This window comes from Ictidomys tridecemlineatus, chromosome 3, assembly GCF_052094955.1.
Source record: "Ictidomys tridecemlineatus isolate mIctTri1 chromosome 3, mIctTri1.hap1, whole genome shotgun sequence".
NCBI classification, from domain to species: domain Eukaryota; kingdom Metazoa; phylum Chordata; class Mammalia; order Rodentia; family Sciuridae; genus Ictidomys; species Ictidomys tridecemlineatus.
This window is the reverse complement of record NC_135479.1, coordinates 19,392,023-19,408,171: the sequence shown is the minus strand read 5'-3', so window position 1 is coordinate 19,408,171 and position 16,149 is coordinate 19,392,023. Positions and strand designations below refer to the sequence as shown.

At 37.3% G+C, this 16,149-nt stretch overlaps 1 protein-coding gene across 5 annotated transcripts in view; it reads right to left on the bottom strand.

Annotated features, from left to right (window-relative positions):
• Positions 1–16,149, bottom strand: part of Brca1 (BRCA1 DNA repair associated) — a 68,985-nt gene that overhangs the window by 52,279 nt on the left and 557 nt on the right. For all 5 annotated transcript variants that reach the window (XM_078040995.1, XM_078040997.1, XM_078040996.1 and 2 more), the window contains exons 2-3: positions 14,904–15,002; positions 6,662–6,715 (exon numbers count right to left, since the gene is read on the bottom strand). In XM_078040995.1, coding sequence (XP_077897121.1) covers positions 6,662–6,715; positions 14,904–15,002 — 153 coding nt within the window. The remainder of the gene's footprint in view (positions 1–6,661; positions 6,716–14,903; positions 15,003–16,149) is intronic.

Sequence of the window (16,149 nt, the reverse complement as noted above, 5' to 3'; positions counted from 1 at the left end):
CTTCTCATTTCTGCTGCTAGATTCCTGAGAGACTGTTCAATATACATTGCTAGATAAGCCATCTCTTGCCTATTTCTGGATCTCTCTGATACACCAAACCCATTACTAGACACAATAATTCTCTGAAATCATGATCTAATAATCTGGGTATTAAACCTGCCTAACACTGACTAACTCACCACTTAACTGGATTTCCACAGTTGGTCACTTCGTGACATACCTTATTTGGTCTATCTGGTCTTTATTTTATTTATTTATTTATTAAAAGAGAGAAGGGGGAGAGAGAGAGAGAAAGAGAGAGAGAGAGAGAGAGAGAGAGAGTGTTAGTTTTCAATATTTATTTTCTAGTTCTCGGCGGACACAACATTCTTGTTGGTATGTGGTGCTGAGGATCGAACCCGGGCCGCACGCATGCCAGGCGAGCACGCTACCGCTTGAGCCACATCCCCAGCCCCTATCTGGTCTTTAGAACTCAACCACCCTTAGTCTATTTCATCTTATTATACACCAAAAAATGTACAAGAAGGTCTCATCATTCCAGAGCACTGCTTCTCAAACTTTAATGTACATAAGAAACCAGAGTAGCCTGGGCAACATTGTAACCTTGTCAGAGGGAAAAAAAATTCTCCTGGGGCATCTTGTTAAAATGAAGATTCTGGGGGCTGGGGATGTGGCTCAAGCGGTAGCATGCTCGCCTGCCATGCGTGCGGCCCGGGTTCGATCCTCAGCACCACATACCAACAAAGATGTTGTGTCCGCCGAGAACTAAAAAATAAATATTAAAAATTCTCTCTCTCTCTCTCTCCCTCTCTCTCACTGCCTCTCACTCTCTCTTAAAAAAAAAAAAAAAAAAATGAAGATTCTGCTCAGCATGATGGTAAATGCCTGTAATCCCAGCAGCTCAGGAGGCTAAGGCAGGAGGATCATGAGTTCAAAGTCAGCCTCAGCAACTTAGCAAGTCCCTAAGCAATTCATAGAGACCCTGTCTCTAAATAAAATATAAAAAAGGGCTAGGGATATGGCTCAGTGACTAAGCACCATTGGTTCAAACGCTGGTACAAAAAAAAAAAGAAGAAGAAGATTCTGATTCAGTAGGTTTAGGGCAGGGGTAAGATTCTAGCAGGCTTTTAAGTGATGCTACTGCTGTTGACACATAAGCTTTACTTTTGAGTAGTAAGTTCCTAGAGGTGCACTGTTCAATATAGCACCATTACATGTACAGCTACTGAGCACTTACAGTGTGACTAGTCTCAACTAAGGTGTATTCAAACAATGTAAAAAGGCAGGTTTAGTACAAGAAAAAAAAAGAATGTCAAATATCTCATTAGTATATATAAATATATTTTGTGGTACTGGGAATTGAACCTCACTGTACTCTTACCACTAAGCTATATCCCCAGGCCTTTTCATTTTTTATTTGGAGACATGTCTAAGTTGCTGAAGCCAGACTGTGGGTGTAGCTCAGTGGTAGAGCACCATGGTAGTGTTTACCATGTGCAAGGTTCTGGTTTCAATGCAGTATCACAAACAAACAAACAACAACAACAAAAAACCCCTAGGGTTTAGCCGGGCAAGGTGATACATGCCTATAATCCCAGGAGACAGGAGGATCACAGGTTCAAAGTCAGCCTTAGCAATAGCAAGGCACTAAGCAACTCAGTGAGACCCTGTCTCTAAATAAAATACAAAATAGGGCTGGGGATGTGGCTCAGTGGTTGAGTGCCCTGAGTACTGAAAAACAAAAACAAAAACCCAAAAAACCCAAAACTCAGGGTTTAAGTTGCTGAGGCTGGTCTTAAACTTGCATTTCTTTTGCCTCAGCCTTCCAAATCACTGGGATTACAGGCATGTAATTCAATTGGCACCACTCCTGGTTTCATTAATATTCTTTACATTGATTATAATTTGAAATGATAAAATCTTAGTCACAATTGAATTAGATAATATATACTACATAAATTAAAAATTAAAATTAATTTTACGTATTTTGTTTTACTTTTTAAAATGTGGTTATTAGTCAGGTATAAGCACACGCCTATAATCTCAATAACTTGGGAGGCTGAGTCAGGGGGATCACGAGTTCAAGGTAAGCCTCAGCAAGTTAGCAAGGCACTCAGCAACTTAGTGTTTATTAGAAATTTTAAGTTACATTATGATTCACATGTGATTCTAGCTCTTCTAGAAAGTATTATAAATTTCATTTATTGTTTGAAAACTTCAGGTCAGTAATGAATGTCCTAGGTAATTTTCTTGTTCAGATTAGTACTATTATCTTTTGGGTAAAGTTCATTAAATATTTCGGATTTCTATAGTTACCCAGGTCAATAAAACTATTTTATTTTCAGCAATCAGAGTTTACCCATAGAAAATTCAGTTAGCACAGTTAATGCTTGGGAATATTCTTCCCAGCTTTCTCACTATATAGATCAAGGTATTATATAGATTATAAAGGTAATACAGAAGAAATTTCATGAAAAACTTGATGTATTACATAGGCATTGTATTAGTCCATTTTTGTATTTCTATGACAAAATACCTAAGGTTAGATAATCTTAGAAAGAAAAGAAGTTTATTTCGCTCACAGTTCAAGAGGCTCAAGGCATTTATTGATGGCCTGTTTGCTGGCAGTTCATTCAATGAATCACATGACAAGATATGGGTAGTACCAAGTATGCCCTTGGTCTTTCTCTTATTATAAACGTATCAGTATCCAGTAAAGGGTATTCCACTCTGATGACTTTATCTAAACCTAATCATCTCCTAAAGCACGCGCCCCCCCCCCACACAGTATAGATTAAGTTTCAGTCCTCTTAGTACCTTACAAAGGGAGTTAAATTTTAATACATGAACCCTTTGAGGACACAAACTATATCCAAACCAAAGCAGACATTATATTGGATTTTAATCTAGTCTATCATTCAAAACACAACATAAGACTGGCTGTTCTTAACATAAGTCTATTTTAGGAATTCCAAGCCTTCTTCACTCTTAATTACTTAAAAACACAAACCCTTTCGATCTGGATCTCAACAACTGTCTTTCTCTCCATCTCTGCCAAGGTCAACCACCTTATTCCCCCGAAAAAGCTTCCTGTAGAATCATTCTCCTTTTCATTCATTATTGCTTATAAGTAATATCCCCCCTGTCTTTTTTGTATCCATTTTTCATTTCCAATCCATTCTGCCTTTTCTTGGACCTTCTCTCTTAATGTCTTTTCCTCCCTGAGGGGTCATTCCTCTCTTAACACAATAAACATATGCAAAGTTAGGTCCTTTATTCCTAGATATATTCTATTTTCTTCTCTTCCTACCTTTGTTCATGTTACTTCCTCTGCCTGTAATTTTCTTTTTCTATAAACTCTTTCAAAGTAACTAATTTAGTCCATTTTCCCTCCCTTCCTTTTTTGCAGTACTAGGGATTGAACCCAGGGACAAGTGCTCTACCACTGAGCCACATCCCAGCCATTTTTATTTTAAGATAGGCTCTAAGTGGCCTGTGTTGGCATTGAATTTATGATCTCTTGCTTCAGCTTCCTGAGTAGCCGGGATTACAGACATGCCTTATCATGCCTGGCTCTTCTTTCTTCTTTTTTTGGCAGGAAGCCATGTTGGAGATTGAACCCAAGGCCTGACATATGCTAAGCACGTACCCCAATTCAACCTTTTCTTAATTCACTACAATATTATATTCAGTATTCATTAGTCAAGATGACCAGAAAGCATATAGTGTATATCAAAAAGATTCTCATCAAGAAACAGGGATGGTGCATGCCTGTAATCCCAGCAGCTCAGGAGGTTGAGGCAGGAGGATGGGAGTTCAAAGCCCATCTCAGCAACAGTGAGGCACTAAGCAACTCAGTGAGACCCTGTCTCCAAATAAAATACAAAAAAGAACTGGGGATGTGGCTCAGTGTTCGATTCCCCCCTGAGTTCAATCCCCTTTACCAAAAAAAAGAAACAAGGAAAATCACAACATTTACTTGTGTAGTGGGGCATACCCACAATCCCAGCTATTTAGTGTTAATGAGGGAGAAGGATCAAAAGTTTAAAGCCAGCCTCAGCAATTTAGCAAGATTCTGTCTCAAAATACAAAAATAAAAAAGGTTAGGGTCGCTCAGTAGTAAAGTGTTTGTATAGCATTTGTGAGATCCTGGGTTCATTCCACAAAAAACAAAAGAAGAACCCTTTAGGTTTGGGTATACAGCTCAGTGGTACAATGCTGGTTTAGCTATACAGGAGGCCTTGAGTCCAAAATTCAGCCCCATTAAAAAAAGAAGAAAACAGAGGTTAATTTCCAACTTTCTTTCAACTTTTAAAAACTAGGACTTTATTATTTTGTTTCACAAAGTTACCAATCTGTGAAGAAACTGGGCTGAAGAATCACAAGAAAACTGTTGGAAACAGATTTAAACCAGTGGGGTAACATGGGAAAGGAGTAAAAAGACAGTGGAAATGAGTCTCTGGGTCTTTGTTGGGACAAAAGAAAAGAAAGAATAAGATAGAATTCAGAGGAAGAAAGACACCAGCCAATTGGCAGACTTGTGCTCAGAGGGTATGCCTCCAAAGGAACAGGTTTCCTATAGCTTCAGCCAGCACTCATTATCCTTAAAGCAGCAGCTGTTCCCTTTTTTTAGATTATGGAAACATCCTAAGACTGATCAAAATTATGGATTGTTTTCCCAGAAAAAGTACATGCTCATAGCTTTTAATGTAATTAAGATTAAAATTGAATATAATTTTAGGACATTCATGAAGACTATTCATGAACAAATTAAGAACTCTTGAATAAGTTCCAAAATGATAGATAGGAAAATTAGTAATCGTGGTCAACTCTGGGGAGGAAAGCAGGAGGTGGGGTTCTTGGGTGGGAAGAAAACATACTGTGTATCATGTACCTTTTTGTATTAATAAACTCATAACTAGGTACATGGCTTGCTTTTTCAATTAAAGGAAAAATTACTTTAAACAAACTAACTGGGCTGGGGATGTGGCTCAAGTGGTAGCGCGCTCGCCTGGCATGCGTGCGACCCGGGTTCGATCCTCAGCACCACATACCAACAAAGATGTTGTGTCCGCCGAGAACTGAAAAATAAATATTAAAAATTCTCTCTCTCTCTCTCCTCTCTCACTCTCTCTAAAAAAAAAAAAAAAAAAAAAAAACAAACAAACTAGCTGACATTCAGAGTAAGATTCAATCAATAGCTCAACATCAAGGAAAAGAGAAAGTCATGTTTCACTAAATTACCTACACTACTTTTCCTGAAATTCTTCAATTAAGAGACATTTTCATTTCAAAGGGTAAGACCCTTAAATATGTAAATACACTCATCCCCTATGAGAGGATATTGGTTCCAAGACTCCTCCATGGATACCAAAAATCTCCTAGTGGTTAAATCCCTTATATGAAATAGTATTTGCATATAAGTACATACAATCTTAAGTCATTTCTAGATTGCTTATAATATTTAATACAATGTAAATGCTGTGTAAAGTTTTTATACTGTATCATTTAAGAGAATGATGAAAAGGTCTGTACATGTTCAGTGCAGACATTTTTTTTTTTTTTCTGAATAGTTTGACCCATGTTTGGTTGAATCCAAGCATAGAGAGCCTACAGATTTCGAGGGCAGATGGAAGGCTGACTGTCTAAGTTGAATCACTGATATGAATGAATTTCAGCCTAAATAAAAACTAATTTCAGTTCCCTTCCTATCTTTGCAAAGATGATAAAGCAGGCAAGCACTGAACCTTAAAAGAGGGAAAAGAGAAGGGCATGCAGAAATGAATAGAAAGGAGAAACTGGGTAGGCTGAAAAACAATTTGCTTGTTTCACAACTGCTTTTATCCTTGGACACAAAAACCAAACAGCTATTCAAAGTGATTTTATATCATTTTTTAAAAAATATTTATTCTAATAGAACAGGAAGGAAGAGCATGAGGAAAAGACTAACAGTAAACTAAGACGAATGGGGGGAGAGAGATGGGAAAGCATATGGAAATGGTAGGAGACCTTCAGTGATACACAAAATTATAAGAGGTTATGAGGGGCAAGGGGGAGGGGGAAAAAAAGGGGAGAGAATTGAACAACAGCAGAGGAGGTAGAGAGGGAAGATGGGAGGGGAGGGGAGAGGAGGGGGGATAGTAGGGGATAGGAAAGGTAGCAGAATACAACAGTCACTAATATGCCATTATGTAAAAATGTGAGTATGTAACAGAAGTGAGTCTGCAATATGTATTTGGGGAGTTCAAAACCCAATTGAGTCAAATGTATGAAAGATGATATATCATGAGCTCTGTAATGTTTTGAACAATCAATAAAAAAAATGGAAAAAAAAAATTTATTCTTAAGTTTTAGGTGACATTTATGTCGTGCTGAGGATTGAACCCAGTGCCTCGTGTATGCTAGGCGAGCACTCTACCACTGAGCTACAACCCTAGCCCCTTTACATCACTTTTTATATACAGATAAGCTATGTAGGAACTATGGCTACAATCACTTTATGATGACTTCCTAAGTAATTCTCTGAGGAAGAATGAATAGAATTGGGTTATGTTGTCATTTAATTGAAGAAACTAAAGATTCTATAAAGTTAGGTGTTTCCTGTGTTATAAAGAATAAGCAAAAAAGCTAATAATGGAGTCACAAAAATACCCAAACTTACTTGCAAAATATGTGGTCACACTTTGTGGATACAGGTTCTTTGATCAATTCCAGACTAGAGGGGTAGGGGGAAAAAAAAAACAAGAGAAAATAAATAAGGCTTAATAATTTATTTAAAAATAAATAACTTTTAGTAAAGAAGTTCAACTTTAAGCAGTTATAACTGAGTCAAAGTATGATTTAAGTTCATTCAATTCTTATTAAATGTCTGCTATGCTAGGAGCTAAGAATACAGCAGAAAATATGATCCTTAACTTTACTGAACTTTCAGACATTAAAACAGAATTATGTGAACTTAATACTCTATATTTAATTGTTAGCACTGAAAAAAGATCAGCTGATAATTCTTTAATTAATTACTTTTCACTGATATATATTTCTGAGCTAATATGTTGAGTATGCATTTTACAACCTAATGAAACTCCATTAAAAACAAAAAAATTTCCTCTTACGTTACTTTCCCCTTATTCCTGGTTTTACTTTCTAAAGTCTTAAGTTACCAACAGACAATCATGGTCCCAAAATGTTAAATTAAAAATTCTAGAAATAAACAGTAAGTCTTAAATTGCATGCCATCCTGAGTAACACCATGAAATCACGCTTCATCCCTTCTGGACCTTGAATCATCTCTTTTCTTAGTGTATTCAGGTTGTATTTGCTACTTGTTGTTAGTCACTTAGTAAGAAGTCTTGTTTATTGTACTGAATGTCAGGGTATGAAAATGCTTGTGTTCAGGTAATCTTTATTTGATTTAATATGGCCCCAAAGCACAAGAATAGTGATGCTGGCAATTTGGATATACCAAAGTAAAGCATAAAATGCTTTAAGTGAGAAAATGAAAGTTTATCTTAGTTTATGTATGTGTAGAGGAAAAAACAGTGTATATATAGGGTTCAGTATATCCAGGCACCCACTAGGGATCTTGAAATGCATCCCACACAGATATGTATTTCTTTTGAATTCCCTCAAAATACTTTTTGGTATGTGATTGTTTTTGTAACTCAGTGTGGGAATTTTTGAGCATTTACACACACACACAAAAAAAATTGTAAAATAAACTCCAGGTACATCAACAGATTTCAACAAATGGCCAATCTTCTTTTATCCATACTTGCCTCTATCTTAGATTATTTTAAAACAAATCCCAGCCATCATATCATTTCCTCTATAAATATTTTAACTATATTCTCAAAAAAGACACTTTTTTAGCAAGATCATGAAACCATTATTAGTTCTAAAAAGAATTGCCTTAATATAATTTAATATATAACTAATGTTCCAAGTTGCTTTGCTGTCTCATAAAAATTATTTTAAATAGTAAGATATGTTTAAATCAGGACCCAAACAAGATTCATACATTGTATTTAGTTGCTATGTCTTAAGTCTCTCTCTTTTTGGTGGTATAGGGGCACTCTACCACTGAGCTACATACTTGGCCCCTTTACATTTTTTTTGAGACAAGTTCTTCCTAAATTGCCCAGGCTGACCTTGAATTTGTGATCCTCCTGCTTTCGGTATCCCAAACCACTGGGATTATAGGCTTGTACCACTGTGCTTATCCTTAAGTCTCTTTTAATCTATATTTTTCCCCTCCTGTTTTTCTTCCTTGTCATTTATGTCAAAAACATAACAAAAGGGCTGGGGTTGTGGCTCAGTGGTAGAGCACTTGTCTGGCATATGTGAGACACTGGGTTTGATTCTCAGCACCACATATAAATAAATAAAATCCATTGACAACTAAAAACAAACTTAAAAAAAAACAAGGGCTGGTGGTATAGCTCAGTGGTATAGCACTTGTCTAGCATGTAAGGCCCTGGGTTCAATCGTCAGCACACAAAAATAATAAATAAGCAAAAAGATCATCTGACCTTCAAAATTTCCCATATTCTGGATGTTGCTGATTGTAACTCTATGTTGTGATTTAACATGTTCTTTTAGCCTCTTTATTTTTTGTAAAGTATACCAATAAGCTCAATCAAAGTCAGATTCAATTGTTTGGCAAGAACACTTTACAGATGTACTGTGTACTTCTATTACATCACTTCGGAAGGGTCATGTTTGATTTTCCATTACTTGGTAAAAACAATGTGATATAGCTGAATGAGGCAGTGCATGCCCATAATCCCAGTGACTGGGGAGTTTGAGGTACAAAAATTGCAAGTTTGATGCCATCCTGGGAAACTTAATGAGATCCTTTCTTACATTTAAAAAAAAAAAAAGATCTGGGGGTAGAGCACCTCTGGGTTAAATTCCCAGCATTACACACAAAAAATCCCCAATGTAACTAATACTCACTAAAGGAAATTCCCATCCCTACCTGTCTATCCAAAAAATTTCAAGGCCTTTTTGAAATTAATTCATTAAGTAATACAACAAACATGTATTGAGCATCTACCAGGAAGGCACTGGTTTTGAAATATAACAGTGAACAAAATAAAGCCTCCCCTCATAAAGCTTATATTCCAGTTGCAGTAGGCAGTTGACAAATAAGAATAGATGGGGAAATGTTAAAGAGACAAATAAGGCAGGACAAAGGGGACACGGAGTGCAATGTGTGTGTAATGGGGGATACACACACACACACACACACACACACACACACACACACACACAAATATGTTTTTGACAAATGACAAGGAAGAAAAACAGGAGGGGAAAAATCTATAGAAAAAGAGACTTAAGGCTAGGAAGAGTGGTATTAGGCCTATAATCTCAATGATTGGGATACATGGAGCAGGAGGATCATACACACAAACACACACAAACACACACACACACACACATATAGGTCATAAGAGGCCTAAGAAAGTGACAATGGAAGACAGCTGAATAATGTGATGAAATCAGCTATACAATAATTGTGGGTAGAATATTCCAGCAGAGGGAGCAAAGATAAACCCTGAACAAGATTATGCCTGGTGTTTATGCAGACAGCAGGTAGGTCAGGGTACTAGGATGAAATAGTAAAAGAAGTAGAGAGGTAGCTGGAAGCCTAAACAGGTAGGAATCTGTTAGTTATTTAGATTCGTACTGAATGAGAGCTTTAGAAACTGAACTTTGGTGGTCAAGTCTAGACAGGACATTAAAGAAGGGGTATAACCTGGTCATTTGAGAGGAATATGGTTCTTTTCATTAAATGTTTAACTTTTTAGAAAAGGATCACAAGAAAAGCTGGGGGGACAATAGCCTTGTTTTAAAGGGTTTGGTAATACAACTCTAGTAATCATGGGGTTTTTGACGCAGGACAGGGCAATGAAAAGAAAAGTACTGGCCAAAGTCAGAAGGTTAGGTTTCCACTATCAGTTCTCTCTTCATCTCTTTTTTGTCTTTATAGTACTGAGGGTTGAACCCAGGGCCTTTTACATGCTTGACAAATGCTCTACCATTGAGCTACATCCCTAAGCCCAGTTCTCTCTCTTTATTTTTAATCAGCACCATACCCTTGGGCCAAGTCCTCTACATGAATCTCAGTTTCCTTCTGTCACCTATCCTTCCAGTCTTCTGGGACTATTATGAAAATAAAATTTAACGTTACTTGGGCAACTGCTTCACAATATGAGATGACTTGTACCAAAGTCAGTATTATTATTGAGACCAAATGTGATTTTAAAAAGAAAAAAAAAAGAATGCCAATTTGTTACTAAATTACTAAAGCTAGATATGAAAGAAATTCTCAGTAAAAGAGAAAATTGGACTTAGCTATGATACCAGATGGCTTACATTCTCACCACTGACTCAATTCTGAAATAATTATATTTCAGTATGGTAATTATAATCCAAGCTATACAAACATACTGTAAACACAAACTCTGAACAGATGAAAACTCCAATATGTAAAAAGGTAATGACTACTGAAAGAAGAGCTTGAAGACCAAACAGGAGCAAAAAAGAAAAAAAATTTTAAATGTTCCCTGTCTCAGTCCTGATAAGAATAAATGTTTACTATAAAGGTGATTCAAATATTTTAAACTCGGGCTGCGGTTGTGGCTCAGTGGTGAAGTGCTTGCCTAGGAATGCATGAGGACCTAGGTTCAATTCTCTGCACCATTTAAAAATGAAGATACTATGTCCACCTAAAACTAAAAAATAAATATTTTTTGAAAACTTAAAAAAATATATCTTAAACTCTTTCAAACCAGGCAATATTTGAGCCTAGGTTTAAAAAACAACAAACCACCAGGGTATTTTTTTTTTTTGTACAGTGCTGGGGATTGAACCCAGGAGTGTTTTAACAGAGCTACACCCTCAGCCACCACCACCCTTTTTTTTTGGCACCAGGGATTAAACTCAAGGTGTTTAAGCACTGAGCCACATCCCCAGCCCTATTTTGTATTTTATTTAGAGACAGGGTCTCACTGAGTTGCTTAGTGTCTCGCTTCTGTTGAGGCTGGCTTTGAACTCATGGATCCTCCTGCCTCAGCCTCCCAAGCCACTGGGATCACAGGCATGCACAACCATGCCCAGCTCTTCAGCCCTTTTTATTCTTTGAGACAATGTCTTGCTAAGTTGCCAGGGTAGCTTTGAACTTGGCATCGTCCTGTCTCAGCTTCCTGAGTAGTTAGGATTATAAGCTTGTGCCAGTGTGCCTGACAAGACTACACATTTTAGCAAATTCTTCTGAAAAGTCAAAACTTTTACATACTTACATGTAAAAAGTTAGAAAGAGTAACCAGTTATCACAAAAAACTGCCAACTGAATTGGGTATAGTATCAAAGGCCTATAATTACACATGGTGGAAGGGCTGATATGGAAGGACTATTTGAGCCTAGGAGTTCCAGACTAGAAAAAAAAAAAAAAGATATAACTGCAAATTGAACTATTGTACTATTCTGAGCACTGTGAAAAAAATAATGAAGTTGGGACCAGAGGCAGTAGTGACAGGTTTTCGTTTGTTTTGGTACAGGGGATTGAACCCTGGGACGCTTAACCACTGAGCCACATTTCCAGCCCTTTTTATATTTTATTTAGAGACAGGGTCTTACTAAGTTCCTTAGGCTGGCTTTGAACATGCCATCCTCCTGCCTCAGCCTCCTGTGCCTGTAGAATTACAGCTATGCACCACTGCACCCAGCAATAGTGCAAGTCTTTAATTCTAGCTACTCAGGGGCACTCAATCACTGAGCCACATCCCCAGGCCTATTTTGTATTTTATTTAGAGACAGGGTCACACTGAGTTGCTTAGTACCTTGCTTTTGCTGAGGCTGACTTTGACTCTAGATCCTCCTACCTCAGCTTCCATAGCCACTGGGATTACAGACTTGCCCAGTGCACCTGGCAATGTGTAAGTTTTTTTTTTTTTTAGTTGTTGATGGACCTTTAATTAATTAATTTATTTATATGTGGTGTTGAGAATTGAACCTAGTGCCTCATATGTGCTACGCAAGCAGTCTACCACTAAGCTACAATCCCAGCTCACTGTGTAAGTTTTTAAATTGATGGTTTAACTTGCCAGAATGAGAAAGCACATTATATTTTTATGACTGCGTCCCATGAGCATGTAAAATAAATGGACCCAGATGCCACATTATTGAAAACTTTTTGATCACTATAATTATCATATATGTTTTGTGATTTTTTTTCAAAAGCAGCTGTCTCCCTACAATGTTATTTCCTGCTTTCCTGTTCTGATGTTTCATAAATTAGGCTGTAAATTTTATTTATCTATTGTTTTTGTCAAGCTGAAATGTTGAGAGGTAAAAGAATGATTACTTATAAATTTAGTTATTTCCCTGAAAACACAACTTGTATTTTCTTTAATCTTATTAACTTGACTCCAAATATGAAAAACAATTCTCATGAAGCATGAAAGCAAATTTACTTGAATTTTCCCTTCTTCATTGAGGGTAAAGGGCAAGAGGTACAACTTTTTACAAAATCTTTTTTATTTAGAGATAGGGTTTCGCTAAGTTGCTGAAGGTCTCACTGAATTGCTGAAGCTGGCTTTAAACTTGTAACCCTCTAGCCTGAGCCTCATGAGTTGCTGGGATTACAGGTGCTTGTCACCATGCCTGCCTTAATTTATGTTTTTGAGTGCTACCCACTACTAATCATCACTATATTTAAAAAAAATAATAATAATGGGGCTGAGGTTGGGGTATAGCTGAGTGGTAGAACATGTACTTAGCATTTAAGAAATCCTGGGTTCAATCACCAGCACCAAGAAAAAAATGAAAATAAACTATCAAAAACTCAATTTAGGGGTTGGGGATGTGGCTCAAGCGGTAGCTTGCTCGCCTGGCATGCGTCCTGACCGGGTTCGATCCTCAGCACCACATACAAACAAAGATATTGTGTCCGCCGAAAACTGAAAAATAAATATTAAAAAATTCTCTCTCTCTCTCTCTCTCTGTTTAAAAAAAAAAAAACTCAATTTAGCTTATCAATTAATTTAGCTTATTGAGTGGCTTCCATATCTTAAGGGCTATTCTAACTATTGAAGATAAATAATTAAGCAAACAAACAAAAACTTTTGTCCTCATAGAGTTTATATTTTGTAGGGAGATGAATAAATCATACATAACTCAGATAGTTACAGAGAAAAATAAAACATGAAAGGGGGATAAGGGGCATGTTGGGACATTATAATTTTAAATAGGATTGCCTGGAGATACTTTTTGAAAAGGTGTTATATGAAACAAGATTTTTAAGCCACACAATTATCAGGGGAAGGAAATTCTAGGCAGAGGGAACAAGAAATACAACAGTTCAGAGGCAGAATATGTCATATATGAAGAACAGTTAAAAAGCCAAAGTCTCAAGTCCAGAGAGGAGAGTGGCAATAATTCTAATTTTCCTTTTTTTTTTTTTTACCAAAAGGGTCTAAAATATGGATTCCCATCTATTTAGTAGATTTAAGAGAAACTAAATCTTAACCTTTGTTGTATCATGGACTCCTTCTCAGAGTAACACTTTAAGTTTTTTTAATTTACTTTTTCTGCAGAGATCAAATTCAGGGCCTAGAGTATGCTAGGCAAGTGCACTACCACTGACCGATACCCCCAGCCCTGAGTAATGCTTTTATGCCTAACGATACAAAATTATACAAAAATCTAACCTACAAGGGTCCTGGAGGGTCTACAAGAACTCCAGAATATACACAAAGAAACTTTATCAGATAATGGCAAAGTTTTTTTTTTAATATTTATTTTTTGTAGTTTTAGTTGGACACAATGACTTTATTTTATTTATTTACTTTTATGTGGTGCTGAGGATTGAACCCAGGGCCTTGCAAGTGTGAGGCAAGCGCTCTACCCCTGAGTCATAACCCCAGCCCCAGGTTCTATATCTTGATTGTACATTGATCCCAGTGCCTTCAGTGTGCTAGGTAAGTGCTCTACTGCTGAGCCACATTCCCCAACCCTAGATATATAATTTGTCAAAATTCACTGCCTTGCACACCTAACATCTCTACTGCACACCTAACATCTCTGTATTTTACTGTACGTAAATTTTACCTCAATTAAGAAAAAGAAAAAAAATTGAATAATCCAGCCCTCTCTTCATTTCATTTCATGGAGAGAAACAAAGACTCACTCAGAATCAGACCTTCTAAAAAGCTTCAAACACTTTCAGTTTTTTTTGTTTGTTTTGTAACACTGGGGATTGAATCCAGGGCTACTCCACCATTAAACTATATCCCCAGACCTTTTTATTTTTAATTTTCAGACAAGGTCTTGTAAGTTGCCCAGGCTGGCCCCAAACTTTGTGTGCTATGACACTTCAGTTACTTGAGGTTTTGTTATTTAAATTAACTGGGTCAATTTTCATCAAATATTATTCCAAAGATCAATCATCTCAGAGACACCAAGCATTTGTGATTTTATTTTTCTGTTAACTATGCCCATTCAAGCAATCAAGCTGACTTTAGAGCTGGAAGAAAAGCCTAAGTACCACTTAATCCAAAACAGATACCTGTTCCAATGCAGCACTAATCCAGACAGTCTGTAAACTGGAGAAAAAGGGAGCTGACTTAAGTACCCTGATCTTTTTTTTTTTTTAAATTGTCCATGGACCTTCATTTTATTTATTTATTTTTATGTGGTGCTGAGGATCAAACCCAGTGCCTCACACATGCCAGGCAAGTGCTCTACTACTGAGCCACAACCCCAGCCCAATCACCCTAATCTTAATAGATTTATTATATTTTTTCCTTCCTACTATGTATGGTCAATTCTTCTCATTTGCTTAAGAGATAATCATACAAGGAAGAATCACAAACTAATAAACTCTTCTGTTGACTTACCAAATTGGACACTCTAAGATTTTCTGCATAGCATTAAGGACATTTTGTACTTCTTCAACACGAACTGCAGATAAATCCATTTCTTTCTGTTCCATTGAACTTTAACACATAAAATACAAAACATAAATAAATAAACCTCTTTAGAAGGTTTACAAGAACAGCATCTTAAGTTCTAAATAAAAGAAAATTAAGACTGGAGTGCTTTATAATTATTTCAACCACAGACCAAATGACAAAGGTTTCATTCAAAAAAATTCTAGCAGTTGCTTTTTGTGATTAGACTATTTGAATTCTCAATTCACTCATACATAGCCTCCAACCCTTTCCTTTGGTCTTCTCCTTTTTCCAAGAAAAGGAAAGCCACTGTGGGTGACTGATTGGGTGTGGGGTGGTATTGTCAGCTTTCTCCATCATCCTGGCTGTTTTCTTTTTCTTGCTTGAAACCAAAAATAAGCAAGGCATGATAGCATGTACATGTAGCCTCAGGTCCTCTGGAAGCGGAGGCAGGGTCTGCCTGGGCAACAGGAGACTCCACCTCTTAACAAGCACCCCAAAACACCACCATCAATAAAACCAATACACGTCAACCCTTCCCTACTCCACCTCTTCCCCAGTGTTTCCCAGTGATCTGCATTCATTTCACAATACTCCACAAATGTCTCAGCCAGTTGCACCTGTTACTACTGATGTCCCCCAACATATACTTCCTTCTACTGCCATCTCAAAACGCATAAAATCCAGTTAGGTTTTTCGTTTTGATATTAAGCATTGAACCCCAGGGATGCTTTACCATTGCGCTACATCCCCGGTCCTTTTTATTTATTCATTCCTTTGAGACAGGGTCTCGCTAAATTGCTGAAGCAGGCCTGAAACTTGCCATCCTCCTGCCTCAGCCTCCGAAATTGCTGGGATTACAGGAGTGGGCCACCGCATCCAGCTGGATCCAGTTCTTAAGGGTTCTTTTCCGCAAAATCCTGTCTGCTCCTCTTTGTAAAGATCCTCTCCTCACATTTACCAGCCAATATTCTTATACTCATGGTGTCCCCCTCAAGGCACATTCCAATTTCTAACACCAGGATTTTCCCTCCAACACATTGTGCCGCCTTCCTATTCTGAGAGCGCCCCTTCCAATCCACAAACTGTTCCCCTCCCAGGATTTCACTCAGATTCACACTGTCTTAGGCCCTTCAGGATCCGTCCGCGGCACCCTCTCCCGGAGCCGAATAACACCCGTCTTGCTCTCCTT